Source organism: Chlorocebus sabaeus, chromosome 8 (genome assembly GCF_047675955.1).
Source record: "Chlorocebus sabaeus isolate Y175 chromosome 8, mChlSab1.0.hap1, whole genome shotgun sequence".
NCBI lineage: Eukaryota > Metazoa > Chordata > Mammalia > Primates > Cercopithecidae > Chlorocebus > Chlorocebus sabaeus.
Window position 1 is genome coordinate 112,160,010 of NC_132911.1, and position 14,977 is coordinate 112,174,986.

The 14,977-nt window shown below is 33.1% G+C and overlaps 1 protein-coding gene across 1 annotated transcript in view; it reads left to right on the plus strand.

Annotated features, from left to right (window-relative positions):
• The window catches only part of EMC2 (ER membrane protein complex subunit 2), a 49,406-nt gene extending 38,834 nt beyond the window's left edge, over window positions 1-10,572 (plus strand). Inside the window, exons 9-11 of the mRNA XM_008001355.3 lie at window positions 278-388; window positions 2,540-2,644; window positions 10,164-10,572. Coding sequence (XP_007999546.2) covers window positions 278-388; window positions 2,540-2,644; window positions 10,164-10,250 — 303 coding nt within the window. The 3' untranslated portion in view covers window positions 10,251-10,572. The remainder of the gene's footprint in view (window positions 1-277; window positions 389-2,539; window positions 2,645-10,163) is intronic.
• Window positions 10,573-14,977: the final 4,405 nt, after the last annotated feature.

The window sequence follows — 14,977 nt, forward strand, 5'->3', positions numbered from 1 at the left end:
AGAAATTATTCTGGCTTTTTTATTGTGGCAGCATTTTTGTTTTAAAAACTACTCAGTCATCTCAATGTTCGTAGAACAGAATAGCTTTCTGGGGGAAGGTTATGTTTGAAATTTTAGATTAGCTTTAAAAACCTTTAGGTGAATTCTTTTAACATCTTGTATTTATTTTTAGAGAGAATATCTGTTTCGATTACTTAATGCCTGTGGTATGATGAAACCATGCTATATTTCAAAGTAGTAAAATAAACGGTTTTCAGCACTTTCCAATTTTTAACAGGTTAAATATACCCAAGGTGGACTTGAAAACCTCGAACTTTCAAGAAAGTATTTTGCACAGGCATTGAAACTGAACAACAGAAATATGAGAGCTTTGTTTGGGCTTTATATGGTGAGTTGAGGTGCATGTTTAATGTTATTTTTAAAAATCTGTCACTTAAAATCCATTCAACTATCCCCTCCAAACACTCCTCTCCTGTTTTTTGTATTTTATTGATAAGCATATAATTTTTTTCTGTAATTAATTCTGAGCAATAGCTTGTAAGCCAGTTTTATTTTTGAATGTTACTACAGCCTGTTTGACTTTCTTTTTTGTAAACCATCTTTTATCGTATCAGAATTGAAATCTGCCCTTATAAAATTAAGTAGTAACAGGAAAAAAAACATGATTTCTTGTTTTGATATTCTTGGGTTTATGCCCAACATTATTGTATTTCTTCCCTAAATTATAGTTGTATGACGTATTTTTAAACTATGCCAATAAAATACATTAGAAATAAAATCCCTAATATATCAAATTAAAACATTTTTTATGGTGTAGAAAAACAGTTTGGAAATTGTGGGAAGTATGTAATGATCTCTTGTTTAGGTATGCCAAATGCAGAGTTTAGAAAAGTCAATTAATAAGAGTATGGGAAATGGAGGAATAATTTGCTGACCTTTAAGACATGTATATAAAGTGAGCACCTCTCTAAAATAAGAAAGGCTAGGAAAAATAAACTTTAATATGTCAGTTAGTTCTTTGAATTTTTTATTTATCCTGTTCTTTTGACAGACTTCTTGATAAGTGTCTTCTAGTTGCAGCTCAATGAAAAAGAACTGATTGAAGAAATGGAGATAGGAAGAAATAAAAATGAAATAATTTTTAAAAAGGAATGGCAAAATATGATTAGAAAATGGTTCAAATGTATTTCAAGAAAATTTTCCTGGATTCTAGCAAAGCTAATTGCAATGGCTTGAAAATATACTATAGTAGAAGTATCTCTTTATCAAATAAATACTAATTTTAAAAACTATATAATATACAACATATTATTAATAATAGTTTATACATAGCACTTTATGTGCTGGGCCTTGTTCTGACCTGTATTTTTTATTTTAAATCAATAAATCCTCACATCAAGTATTTGAGTAGGTGCTCTCAATACTATTCTCAGGTGGTGAAACTGAGACACGGATTTTATTAATTTGCCCAAAGATGGGCACAGAGCTCCTAAATGATTGAGTTGGGTTTCCAGCCCTGGAAGTTAACTCCATAGTTTTTCTCGTAACCACTGCATCTACTAAAATTCATAAGAAGAAGGTAACATTAAAGTCATAGAGGTATAAAAGTCAGATTTGGGGATATAGATTCTTCACTGGCAGAGACGGAGACATAGGTGAAAGAGCCTGTAGCACAGGCTGGCATAAAACAAAGGCTTAACCTGTTTTTGAATCACATGGTCAGATTCTTTTAAGAGTAAAATATATTTAAGAATAGGATTAAAGTTATATCTTACTCTTCACAGTAATATATACATTTAATAATTAGCATATGATTTTGGGGTTTTGTGGATTCTTTCACAGATCCCAGATTAAGAACTGCTCATTTAAATACATTTTTAAAAAGGAGAGGGTGGATCAAATTGCAGGGACTAATTGGTTCTCTAAAACACAGTTTGAAAACTCATGGTATAGTGAAAAGAGAAATGGATTAGAGATAAAGATCTTCTTTATTTCAAAGACCCATTATTTTGCTTTGGTCAAGTTAAATCTCTCCTATTGGACTTAAATTTCTTTTATCTATTAATGTAGGATGTCAGGCTAAATTATTTTTGAGTTTCCTTTTTCTATAAATATTCAATAATTATGTGATTCTGACATAGGCAAGCTTATGTAATTCAATAACAAGAAATAATACCAGTAATATCCTACAGTGGTAAAGTGCTTTTGGTTTATAAAGTGTTCTTCTATAGCTTCTTTATTTAAACGATACGGAGTTTTACCTTTAAGAGCTGTTACAGATACATAATTAAATAATTTTAGGTATTATTTAAAATATATTTTCCCTTTCCACTATTTTGGATTTATACTATATTTTAAAATATATTTTCATTTTTAAGCACTAATATTCAATTTTATGTTTATATTAAAAATTATTTTGGTACAGTTTTTAAAAATTCTTTATTATCATCCCATTGCAACCGTGTCCCTTATGTTTTTGATTATCTTGACTAGCAAAAAAGGAATTTTGCTTTTGATGTAATTGTTTGTTTGTTTTTAGTCGGCAAGTCATATTGCTTCTAATCCAAAAGCAAGTGCAAAAACGAAAAAGGACAACATGAAATATGCTAGTTGGGCAGCTAGTCAAATAAACAGAGCTTATCAGGTTAGTATTTATTGATCATTTTGCTATGTAGGTCAGTTAATGTATTTCTTAGTTTTGTTTCTACAAACTACAAAGTCAGATGTCTGGCATTGGACTTATATGCCTTTGGGGCTTTATGAAATGTATTTTGTGTAGAATTAATTTGTGGTTTTAAGACTACCTTTTTATCCCCTCAAGAGTAATCTGTTAGTAGTATTATTTCATAATTAACCTTGCAATCTGGAAATCTCAGTGGTTCTGCATTTGGCAAACGCAAACTAATTCTAAAAACTCAGGATAAATAAATATGTCGCATTTCAGAAGCAGATTGGGTATGTGAGTATATTTTTAATCATAAGTATCTCAAGAAATAGAAAAGAAGGAAGAAAAGCCTTAAAGTAAACTAATCAAACTGCGTAACAAAGTTTGTGCAGTCTGCTTATACTTCAGATCTTTTACTGAAACTTCTCCATTTGTATCTTCGTTTTCTAAAGCTCATCCTTAGCAAATTTTTGGGAAATTATTTTTCATGAGAAATTTACTCATGGGAAAACACATCTTCTTATATCTTTAGCCTTATTGTCTATAGCCTTTATATTTAAAGGACAGTTTGGCTTTTTATATACCCGTTGATCCTTTACCTAAGTATCTTAAGCATATTGTTCAGTTGGTTTTTTTGTGTGTGTTTAATATAGACGAGATCTTGCTACATTGCCCAGGCTGGCAGTGAACTCCTGGCTTCATGCGATCCTTTTACCTCAGCCTCCTAAGTAGCTGGGACTACAGGTGCAGGCATCACCATGCCCCACTGTTTCATTCTGTTTCAGAATAAAATGTTGCCGTCAAGAAGTATGATGCCATCTTGACTTGCTTTTTATCATAAGTGACTTTTTGTCTGGTTACCCAAAGGAATTTTTTCTTTATCTTTAAAATCCAGTAGTCTTACTACGATTTGTTTTATTGATTCTTCTTGGGTCAGTTTTCCTAAATACACAGTACACCCATTTAGTACATCAATTTAGCCCTTTTAGTTGAGAAAAGTTGCTTATAGAATTACAAGTATTTTTTTCTCTGCTTCGTTTTCTTTTTCAGGGTTTCAGTTACAAGTATATTAGACTTCATTTTTCTATGTCCTTTATTATTCATTTTCCTTCAAATTATTTTGTCATTTTCTGTATTTTATGTTTTCTCCATAATTTTTTATGAAGTTGATTCATATTTTTCTTGTCCTCCATGTTTAAATGAGGTAGTGTTCCTGGACTATTAGGAGGAGATGTCTATGGAATGGCAGGAAGTTGGAGATAGATTAGGGTAGCTTTCCCAGCTTGACTATTCTATGGCTACCTCCTTTTGTTGCTAAAGAGAACTCAAATATGACCTCTTTGTGTAGCCAGTCTTTCTTAGAACTGAGTGTGAATGGACAGTCTTTCTTAGAATTGAGTGTGAATGGACAGTCTGTCTTAGAACTGAGTGTGAATGGACAGTCTTTCTTAGAACTGAGTGTGAATGGACAGTCTTTCTTAGAACTGAGTGTGAATGGACAGTCTTTCTTAGAACTGAGTGTGAATGAACAGTCTGTCTTAGAACTGAGTGTGAATGGAGAGTCTGTCTTAGAACTGAGTGTGAATGGAGAGTCTGTCTTAGAACTGAGTGTGAATGGAGAGTCTGTCTTAGAACTGAGTGTGAATGGAGAGTCTGTCTTAGTGTGACCCAGAAAGATTTTCTGGCTTCAGCCCACTGTTCTATTTCTAGAGCCCTCAAGATCTTGAAATCTGAAGTGTTGCTGTCAGCTTTAAATGTTACATATTGTTGTTACAGTTTGTGTTTCTTCCTTTTTGTTTTGTTTCCTTCTGGGATTGCTGCCTCTGGGCATCACTCCTTTTCTCACCTCTCCTTATCTGAACCATCTCTCCTTCTTGCCCTGGTGTTTCTGCCCTGTTAGGTTTGGTTTCAGTTTTTAATTGTTTTTCTTCAGGGTGTGAAGTTTTGTCCTTCTGGAAGAGGATGTTTGCTAGATATTTTAGAGATTTTAAGATAGTAGATGGTTAGACTTGTCTAATCTCACATTTGTGAATAGTTTTTTACACTTATCTTTGTTTTGGAGCTTATGAAGACTTCTAGGCCCTTGGCAGATGCATCATCTCAGATTTTCTTGTTTCGTGGATTAAGAATTCATGATTTGTTGGGTTTCTGGTTTCTTGTAGAGTAGTAGGTTGTCCTCTATTTCTATTTCTCCTACCACACAGTTGTTAATCTTTTGTAGGTCATGCTGCTCTTGATGTCATAGTCACATTCTAGGGTTTAGAAAATTGACTGTTACCTAGTTTTTTTGGAAATGTCGTCTGTGGGCTTGAGTTCTATTATGTTGGTTTTGATGCTGGCTTTTTGTTGTTCGTTTTTGCCCTTCTGGTTGGAGAAAATTTGAGGAGATTTAAAAAATGTAATGCCTCCATAATCACATCATCGAAAGTCACCTTTGTGTATTTTTATTGTCTGTTATAGAGCATATTAGTTTTGTTGGCATATTGTAAGTCAGAGTATTTATAAATATTAGCGAGACTGTGCTTCTTCAAATGTAGTTTGGGATAGCTCAGATCTGTAATGGAGTTCCACACAGAGTAGGCTTGGGAGTATGTGGGAGTGTGTGATTTAAAGGTAAGATTTGTATAATATAAAAGTAATGCTATGCATACTACATAATCGTTTTTAAGACATTTATGAGAAACAACTCTTCAGAGTGCTTTTTTGACACAACTATTTTAAAATCAATTTTTACTAAATTACAATATAGAAATAAGAATTATAACAGAAAAAAAGGATGCAAGTAATAAATGTGCCTTTCAGTGACTAATATAAGGTAAATATATCCAGGCTAATAAATATAAACACTGCAGCATCCCAAAGCCCTCTTGGTAAGTCCTCTTAATTTCTCCTCTTGTTTTCCTTAAGAGTACTCACTTATAACCCTGTAGTTTATGGAATCAGCCAGTATGTATTCTTTTTTGTCTTGCATATTTCTATCATTATTCAGTTTATGGGATTTATCCTTGTTTATGTCTGTAGTTCATTCATTTTCTTCTACTGTAGTTCATTGTATGAATGTTATACTTTGTCTAGTCAGTTATTGCTATGCATTTGGAATATTTTCTGTTTGGGCTATTTTGAATAAACTATACTGAATATTGCTGTACAGATCTTTTGGTGGACATGTATGTGCAGTTCTTACTGTATGTGCAGTTCTGTATATCTTTGAGTGAAAATACTGGGTCATAGAATATATGTATATTTAACTTTAGTAGTTAAAGGCAGTTTTCCAAGTTAGTTTGCTCCCACCAGCGGTAAGAGTTCTAATAGTCCCACATCTTCACCAACACTTGGTTCTGTCAGTCTTTGTAATTATAGCCATTCTGGTACATGTGCAGAGTGGTACTTCATGGTTTTATTTTGCATGTCCCTGATGATCAGTTCCATTTGGATATCCTCTTTCATGAAATATTTTTCTCATTAGTATTCGTATGACTTATTTCTTTAGTTTTTTGCTTTGAGCCCTTTTTTAGTTATATATAAGCAAATATATATAACTTTTTACTTTTTTGCTTATACGATCTTGAGGAATAGAAGTTCTGAAATGAAATGTGTTCAAATGCCTCAGTCATTTGTTTGTGATTTTTGTGTTCTGTTTAAGAAATCTTTTGCTACTCATGGTCATAAGGAATTCTGTGTGTCTTCGGAATTTCTATTTTACTTTTCATATTTAATCCACAACCCATTTGGAATTGATTTATTTTTAATTTTTAATTTTTATTTTTTTGAGACAGAATCTGGTTCTGTCACCCCGGCTGGAGTGCAGTGGCATGATCATGGCTCACTTTGCCCTCAACCACCCAGGTTGAGTTATCCTCCTGCCTCAGCCTTCCAACTCGCTGGGACTGTAGGCGCATGCCACTGTGCTTAGCTAATTTTTAAATTTTTTGTGGAGATGAAGTCCAGCTGTATTGCACAGGCTGGTCTCAAACTCCTGGCCTCAAGTAATCCTCCTGTCTCAGTCTCCCAGTGGAGTGCCAGGATTATAGGCATGAGTCACTGCATCTGGCCTGGAATTGATTTTTATGTATGATATGAAATAGGGGTCAGTTGCTCCCCATATGGATATCTAGTGTTTCTGTCCATCTTGTATTCTATCATGAGTCCTGTCCATGGAAGCTAGTTCAGTGTAGTTAAAGAGAAGATTACAGATGCTGGACACATGTTGTCTGGGTTCAAATTTTGACTCTGATTTAATTATTAGCTATGCAAACTTGAGTAAATTACCTAACATCTCTTGGCTTATCTTTTCTTCTGCAAGATGGCCATAATAAAATATTCTGAGAATTAAAGAAGTTAAAATATAAGTTATTATGTTTTTCCTTCTCCCTGTCTCTTCAGTGTGACAAGACCCCCTTGAGGTGTGTTGAGGTATAATTTACATGTAATCAAATGCCTATATTTTAAGTATACAGTCTGAGTTTTAACAAATATGTATACCCCCTTACCAGCCCCCCCACTCAAAATAGCATTTTCATCACCCAAGAAAGCTTCCTTCTGCCAATTTGCAGTCAACCTCATCCCCCACTGGGAGATAAACAAGCACTGATTTGATTTTTATCACCAAACATTAGTTTTGCCTGTACTATAACTTTGTATAAATGAGTTTATAGGCTATGTGCTCTTCTGTGTCTGGCTTCTTTCACTCAGTATGTTTTTGAGATTCATTCATTTACAATCCATTTCATTTTTCCTACTACTTTGTCTACCCATGTGTTTTCCACAAATGATATAAAGATACCAAGCAAGGTATCTCAGTTATTACAATGCATGAATCACTGACCTCTGAATCTGATAAGCAAGTTTTTATTATTTGGTTGTGTTTTTGTTTTTTCTGGTGAGTTTTCTTGTAGATCTTACAGAGAATTTTGAAAGATTTACTTAAGCAAAATCTACCTGTATGAAAACAAAAATACAGAATTTGTGAATCATGTAGAAGAGTATAACTTTCAGAGAATGACATTCTTGATAACTAGGTAAATCTTTGGGATCTCAGTGAGAATTTCTTAGTCGTATCTAAGCATGTAAACCAGTATAGAGTATATAATATTTAATATGTGATTTTTCTAGATATTTATAAATTAGGGAATATTAGGTTTCAAGAACTGCTTTTCTTTGTTTGTTTCCACTTAATGATGAAACAATATGGCTACTACTTGCTCTTCAATTAGGTAATTGGTTTAACATGTTCAGTAGAAGCAGACACATTTGATTAATGCACATGGAAAACTTTAATGTGAACTTACAATGATTTTCCAGATAAATGCTTCTTTGGTGCACAGTTAAATCTGTGCTAGTGATTTATATGTTATTTATGATTGCAGCGGTGATTCTGTTACTGTCCTTTTGGGAAACAGAAAATTAAATCATGATTTGAGAGAAAAAATGATTCTGACTTAATCAGTTAAATTGCCATACAATTCTGGAATAGACAGAATAATTGCATGTCACATTAAATTTGAAGTGATAGATTTATATTTCCAACTTTCTTTTATTTGTTCTGACACAAGTAAATTCATTTGGTTTTTTCCAGATTGCACTGGTTGTGAGTAATGTTGACACCATTTTAGGTGACTCTTTAAAATTAGCTAATTTTAAAAGATCACACTATTATTTTTATGTTTAAGTATAAACCAAGAAAAATACTGTATTTAAAAATACATGTTATGGTTTTAGCTCTACAGATTTTTTTTTATTTTTACTTTGCTATTTAAAAGCAATTAGAATAAATGTTATGTGGTAATGTTACTATGTGATGTCCTATTCTGTACCCCTAATTTTCTCAGAATCAGACCTTTAAGTATCTGATTAGGACCATTCCTATTTATGTTTCATAAATGGTGGTAAAAGGAAAAGCTTTCTATTTCTGGTAAATCCTTGTGTATTGTGTAATTTATTGACTGGGTAGCAAAAGTAGTAAGCATGCCCCACAGCCTTTAGTCCTCAGGGGAAATTATAAAAGGACAAAGTTTTAAATGTGATATTGCTGTTACCGTATTTAACATATGAATTCCTTAAATTCGTGATGCCTTTTGAAAGGCAAGGTGATATTGATTTTTATGAGAAGTTTTTTTTTTCCTCTGGCGTTTCCACTAGAAACATCCTTTATTTACTTTTTCAAATCAGGATTCAACTACAGAAACTAATCTAATGGTTTAGAGTATAGGAAGTGTGAGGGAATCATAATGTTAAGCTGCAGCCAGAGGGGTCAGAGACAGGTTACCAGTTCCTGAAGCCTGTTTCTTCTATGATATTACCTGTGCTTGATCACTTAATCTTTCTGAACAGGTCATGAGAAGTTTTCCAAATTAAGGTAATTACAAAAGACAAGGAACACATCGTAAATCAAGTACCAAGTGCTTAAGACAGCATTGTTATTTGAAGAAATGATCAGTCACTTGAAAATGTATTGAGTGGTTTGATGTTAACTTGAAAACACTAGATGTTGCTAATACCAAGTATTTTAATCATATTTAACCAGGGGGAAAATGGGTAAAGTATATATATATAAAACAAACTTTCTCCCATCTCCAACAAGGAACACTTGCTTATCAAGTAAAGCTTTTGTTTTAAATCAGACTAATAAATGATGGGAATTGTCAGTGCAGTTAACAAATTCATTTTAAAATCAGCATGTGGTATTCAACAGTGTTTCCCTCCAGCGATTATATGTACGATATTGAATTTAATATGCCATGAATTTCCTTTTAAATACACAAATATAGGGTATATTTTGTGTATGTATTGATGTATTATATTTTGTTTTCATAGTAAAATCCAATCCCAATTAGTTTTATAAGTAAATTACAATTAATAAAGTAGAAATGCATACTTTAAAACATTTTTACATTGTTTTAATGTGTAGCGTAGGTTTTTACTTGACAGCTGTTTGCAGAACCGTATCATTTAGTTAACTAATTAATCTGGAAACTTAAATTATGAGCTACTTTAATTTTAGAGAGTACTTGCAACTTTAAAATGTTTAGTGAAATAACTTGTATTTTTATTGTACCTTTGTTTGAAATTGTAAAAATCTGTTTAGACATCAGATGAGTAGAAATGGTTCAATTCCCACATAAATGTAAGCTAAATTGCGTTTTAAAATTATACTTTTTATTTCATATTTTTTTGATCTGAGTAGGATAGTTTCAAATCTATGATTTTATAGGTTATTATACTACGTAAACATTTAAAACATTTAAACTGGCCAAGTGTGCAGTGAAATCTCTGTACACTTCTACTGAAGGTAAGACCTTAAAGGAAAATGTCCTTAATACCCAAATTTTATTCTTACTGAAAATAACAAAGAATATATTTGATTTCCTACTAGTTATAAAATAGTCAATGTTTATAATGAAGTTATAAAATTTCATTAGCAATGTGAAGGTAAGATTGTCATTTTGAACCTGCCATTGAAATTGAGCCTAATTGAGCTTTTTTTTTTTTTTTTAATTAGTTTGCAGGTCGAAGTAAGAAGGAAACCAAATATTCTCTTAAGGCTGTCGAAGACATGTTGGAAACATTGCAGATCACCCAGTCTTAAGGTTTCAAAAACTCTTTGACATTAGATTTCACAACTGCACAATTGAACTTATTGGCCTGTAACTTATTTACTAAATGCCCAGTGCTGTTTATATACTACAGTAATTTTCTGTTAAGAAGGCAGTTGTAAAGAATGTGTTTATATAAACCTAAAAATGCCTTTTACTGCTAAGTGGGAAGATGGGGGAAATCCATGGAAGAGAGATTTAAGACTTATTGATTGTACATCAGTCTCTTCATATCACATATATATATATATATATATATAAAACTCTAATGTAGAATAACCTTGTTAAATAAACCATGATGATTTATTAAACTTGCGTATGAAGATTCTAACTTCATTTTGTTATACTCACAGTGGATATATTGTTTAAGAACTCAGTTTCTAGTTAACTCCTTACTGGTGATAGCAAAGACACAGCATATGTAGCTGACAGAAGCAGAATATTTTGACTTTGTTTATATTGTCAAATTTAATTTTGCTGTGCATTCCAGTGGACTATTTGAATTGTTTTATCTGCTGTAATATCCTTCTGATGAATCTTGCTTAAAACATGTCATTCTCCAAAGTTCAGCGATATTTCTTTGTAAAATTTTTGTTTTGATATAGGACATAATTGAGATTTTTACGTATAAAATGCCTTAAGGTAAATATGTTACGACACTTAAAGTGAACTTTTATGCAAGTTATATTTATTGAATCCTTTAATAGTAAATTACATGAAAGAATATTCAAGAATCATATAGAGTAGGGATTAAGGGGTTTTAGTGGCTGAGTTATTTTTAATTTTGAAAAAATAAGAAAATTAAAACTATCCTTAGAAATGAAAATATTAAAATTTTCCTGTTCTATCATTACCTTAGTTAGAATTTTTTATTTTTCTCTTTTCTTAATAAACAACCATTAGGCTACCTTCAACAGTATTTGACATGTTTCAGTAAAATAGAAGAGATTTTGAAAGTTAAATTTCATTTAGACACAAATCAGGTTTTAAAATAGCAACCGTTCATAGCAAATATTTATGGTATTTATAATAAATATATTTAAATTTATTTTTACTAAAAATATACAGAGGCATCTGCAGACTTGCCATTACCGCTTTGGGCAAGTGGGGATTGTGGAGGAATTGACAATCTAGAAGTGTTTAGAAAGAAAGGTATTGTCAATATCAGCTGCTTGTTTAACCTTTTGAATAGTTCTGCTAATAAATTATTCTCCATATCTAGTCTAATTTTTCATATTACAGTCATTTTGTTTTATTCTGCCATGAGTCATAGGCAGCTAATTAATATCTTCCATGAAAGAACTCTTTTCATATGAAGGTAATTTTCTGCTAATCTTTGTTACAACAAAGATCTACTCTTTGTACACATGAAATTAGTAACTGCATTTTCAACACGATGAACCATTTGAAATTTACATTTTCTGTAAAGAAAATAGTGCCTGCACGTTGTCTCACTGCCTTTTCCCCTTCAAACCTCCTCCGCATCAGTCACTGGATTAGTGTTTACTCTAGCAATTATATTTGTGTAATAAGTAATTCAGTGCCTCTTATAGCTGTCTGCCTTAGTTTCACTTTTTTTTTTTTTTTTTTTTTTGAGACAGTCTCGTTCTGTCGCCCAGGCTGGAATGCAGTGATGTGATCTTGGCTCACTGCAACCTCCACCTCCCAGGTTCAAGCGATTCTTGTGCCTCAGTCTCTGAGTAGCTGGGACTACAGGCATGTGCCACCATGCCTGGCTAAGTTTTGTATTTTTAGTAGAGAGGGGGTTTCACCATGTTGGCCAGGCTGGTCTCGAACTCGTGGCCTCAAGCGATCTACCCGCCTCAGCTTCCCAAAGTGCTGGGATTACAGGCATGAGCCACTGAGCCTGGCCAGTATCACTTTATTTTTTCAAAATTTTAATAACCTCTTGCCAAGATTTTATATTTGTTAAGCACATTGTCATTCCGTAGTAATTTATAAATTTCAACTTAAATGTACTGATAATCCCATTAGAGTAGGCAGTTGCCTACAGCTATTACCTTTATTTCTTCTTTGTTTAACAGTACCCTAATTTGATCCGATAGTGGCAAGGATCCCTTTTCCTCAAAGACATTAGGACCTTACCCCAACTCCAGAGGCTGCACCTTCATTGATCTGAAACAGAAGTGGTAGTTTTATTCCGTATAGTCTGTTTAGTACAAGGCAGCACTTTTTGCAGTGAAGGAAATCAACCATCTGTTCTGTCTGTTGTGGTAGCTACTAACCATATGTGATATTGAGTACTTGATATGTGGCCAGTGCAATTGAGAAATTGAATGAAATGAACAGAACCCTACTGAGAAGGGCTTTCCTTTCAAATTAAAAAATCAGAGCTTTGTGTGAAAATAGTCTTTGCCTCCTTCTCCTCTTTCTGGCCAACAACATGCCTAAAGGTGCACCTGCCATCTTAAATAACTATGAAACAGCAAATAAGAGAATGAAAGTTACATTTCAGAGATGGAACTGAAGGAGGATTAAGGGGATCCTGGGTCCCTGATAAGGCATTGTTGAACACCCAAACCAAGATGAGCAATTGCCAAACTCCGCTGGGTCCCTGATGAATTGTTGAACACCCAAACCAAGATGAACAATTGCCAGACTCCCCAGTTATTACATGAGAAATAATAAACTCCTAATTGTTTAAGACACTGTTTGATTTCCTGTTACTTCAGCCATGTATGTTTCTGACTGATATATCTGCTTATCCACTCTTCAACTTTTTTTAACGTGTAAAATTCTTATTTTAGACATGTCAGGAATACTGTTTCAGAATTGAATCATTTAAAGCAAGCAGATAATTGCATATAACAAAAGAAGTAATGTCTTATTGCAGCTCACCACCTAGCATTCTGAGCCAACAGAGGTGAAAAAGGGACATGTTTACACAGCTTTAACCATAAAAATAATACTGATTTGGGGGCACAAGAGGATGTAGAGAAAAATATAAAGGGAAGACCAGTATTTTAATATGCTGCAAGCATATACTTCAACTTTTTATTGATAAATATTTCAAGTAATCTTTTTGTCTTATATACTGTAGCCCACTTACCATCAAAGTAACTTCATTTTAATTCATTTCATAGAACCATAGGATTTTAGACAGGACTTTGGAGATGATTTTGTTGTACTTCATGTTAAGATTAGGAGATCTGAGGTTCAGATAAATTAACCTCTTGTGTTACAGAGCATGGACCAGACCCAGGATATCAGGGGTTTCCAAGTCAGCATTTTTTCTGGTACCCTCTGCTGCATCTGGCTATCTTGTGATGTTCCAATTTTAGAGTGACAAAAATGAGAGCCAGTTATATGCAAGGGTCATAACTTGTTAGCAGATCAGGGATTATAATTCAGATGTTCTGATTTATAAAACAATTTTTAATTGAATAAAAAGGTAAATTATATTTTAATTTAAATTGTGTTTAAATTATTTAAGATATTCATTTACAGTCAATATGAGAACTATTCAAAATATTTAGAATATAATATAATGCCATTTTGCTCCCTCCCCCTCTGCCCCCACCATTAAAACTCTTGTTGTTTTCCATTTATTGGCTTTCAAGGATCTGTATAGTATCAGAATCAAGGGGAGAATTCAGATTTCTTTAATTGTAAACGATGTCCTTCCACTTTCCCACACTTTGAATTCAGCTACACTTAAAGTGCATGAAGTTGTTATACTTCCTTCTTCCACAAACATTCAGCATCTACAAAATAATGTGATGAAAGACTAAATGCATTCCTCTTAAGATTAGGAACAAGATAAGGATATGCACACTCACCACTCCTATTCAATGTAGTACTTGACATCCAGTGCAATAACGTACGAAAAGGGGATAAAAGGCACAGAGATTGGAAATGAAAAAATTAAACTTTATATTTGCATTTAACATTATTTTCTACATACAAATTCCTCAGAAATCTCCAAGAACTTAAAAGAACTAGTGAATTTAATAAGATCACAGAATACAAGATCGACCACACAAAAACTGTGTTTCTGTATGCTAACACCATTTACAGTTTTGAAATGTAATACTAAGTATAAATCCAACAAAACACCTACAGGACCTTGTTGATGAAGAGTCAAACTCTAAAATATTTGAAGAGATTTATTTTGAGCCAAATGTGAGTGACTAATGGGCTGTGACACAGCCCACAGGAGATCCTGAAAACATGTGCCCAAGGTGATTGGGTTACAACTTGGCTTTATACATTTTAAAGAGATGTAAGGCATCAGTCTATACAGGTAAGATGTACACTGATTTAGGAGTGTGGGACAACTGAAAGCGGGGACTTCCAGGTCATAGACAAATCCAAATATTTTCTGATTGGCAGTCGGTTATTATCAGTAGAAAGGGATGTCTGGGATAGTGGGTTGTAGAGACCAAGGTTTTATGCAGATGAATCCTCCAGATAACATGCTTCAGAGAGATAATAGATCCAGAGAGATAATAGATTGTAAATGTCTAGACTTAAAGAGTCTGAAACATAACCATTTATATGAATTGGAAGACAATATATTAACTAAGTTGCCCCCAAGTTGATTTATGGGTTTAATACAATTCCTATAAAAATCCCAGAAGGATTCTTTGTTGAATAATTCTGATTCTAAAGAATGTAAAATTTCCACCACAGGTTTAGCTACCTGGGAGGTAGAGGTTGCAGTGAGCTGAGATCACGCCACTGCACTCCAGCCTGGGCG